This window comes from Belonocnema kinseyi, chromosome 7 (genome assembly GCF_010883055.1).
Source record: "Belonocnema kinseyi isolate 2016_QV_RU_SX_M_011 chromosome 7, B_treatae_v1, whole genome shotgun sequence".
In the NCBI taxonomy this organism is placed as follows: domain Eukaryota; kingdom Metazoa; phylum Arthropoda; class Insecta; order Hymenoptera; family Cynipidae; genus Belonocnema; species Belonocnema kinseyi.
Genome location: NC_046663.1, coordinates 8,104,762 through 8,106,105, shown reverse-complemented (window position 1 = coordinate 8,106,105; position 1,344 = coordinate 8,104,762). Strand labels below are relative to the sequence as shown.

General features: G+C 46.8%; 1 protein-coding gene across 1 annotated transcript in view; it reads right to left on the bottom strand.

Annotated features, from left to right (window-relative positions):
• LOC117176336 (forkhead box protein P2) overlaps window positions 1-1,344 on the bottom strand; it is a 78,243-nt gene that overhangs the window by 4,209 nt on the left and 72,690 nt on the right. The window contains exon 4 of the mRNA XM_033366576.1: window positions 4-728. Coding sequence (XP_033222467.1) covers window positions 4-728 — 725 coding nt within the window. The remainder of the gene's footprint in view (window positions 1-3; window positions 729-1,344) is intronic.

Sequence of the window (1,344 nt, the reverse complement as noted above, 5' to 3'; positions counted from 1 at the left end):
AACCAGCGTTTGGACCCGGTCTGAGAAGAAGAGGCGTTTTCCTCCGAGAGGATGATACCGACTGGTAGACGTAGTTTCCCTGAAGGGGGGTGGTGGTGGTGGTCGTCGTCGTGGTTCCGCCGATGGCTGTCTTCTGCCTCTTGCTGCTCGGACTGAGCTCGTAGCCAAACGAGGCGGATTCCTGCTTGGTGATGTTGAGCTGCATGTGCAGCGCCTCCTTGTTCTCCTCGATCTCAATCTCGTCGTAGAGGTGCTCGGTGATGTCAATGTCGCAGTCCTGGCTGCTCTCGTCGTAGCTGTCCGTCACAGAATTCGCGGCAATGTGATGACTGTGACTGTGATTGTGACTGTGACTGTGACCGACAGACGGCTGCTCGTCATAGGCCGGACTACTCTCCTCGGCGGTCTCGTCGCCCGAACTTTCCGACTCCTCGGCCGAGAGGTCGCCATTGCTCGCGTACTTCATCTCGCCCCGTTCCAAAAGTTCGAGCTGATCGGGATAGACCATTGCCTTTTTGATCGCAAGTGGATCCTTTCGCGACCACTTTTGCACCTCCTCGTCCATTTTGGCAATTTTCTCGGGATTTATCGCCCAGAGGCAGCCCTTCCTCTGATTACCGTTTCCTGCCGGTTTCTCGATTTTTTCAAAGCACTTGTTTAGCGACAGATTGTGCCTGACCGAGTTCTTCCAGCCGTTTGGCGCCGTTTTAAAGTAGGGAAAGTGCTCGCTGAAAAATTTCGGGGAAACAAGGATCATAATTAATACAATATATGAAGGGACAATTTGAAAAGATTCAGTTTAGGATTATTCAATTAGGAGCAATAAGGGAATTTTCCAAACCCCCCCCCCTCCCCCCTCCCCTTCCCCATGTCACTTTTTTGGAGGGATGTGGAAAATATTAGTTGTGAGAGTTCACGGACGACGTGTGGCGGCGCCAGCTATGCAATTGCCCTAGAATGCAAATATTGCAAGTAGAGTTCTGAGCCGGTTATGTTACTGAGAACCAAAAAATAAATTCAGTGAGATTTTATGAGAATCTCAGAATTTATTTTAATTAAGGGCATGTGACACAGCTAAATACCTATATTACCGACCTCACTTTTTCAGTTCACTGAATGTTTTTTTAAACCTAAGAACTTTTTTTATACATAAAATATCGGTCTCAAACTTTGAGAAATGCAAGAGCCGAAAGAAAATTACGTTTAAGTACAAAGCTTAATAATAAAAGATGTAAAAAAAAAATATTTCAACAATCAATTCCAACGGCATCAGCCGGTAACGTTTTACACGAAAATACGAAACCTGGCGGCCACTAGACGAGGCTCTAGAGAGTTCGTATTTTC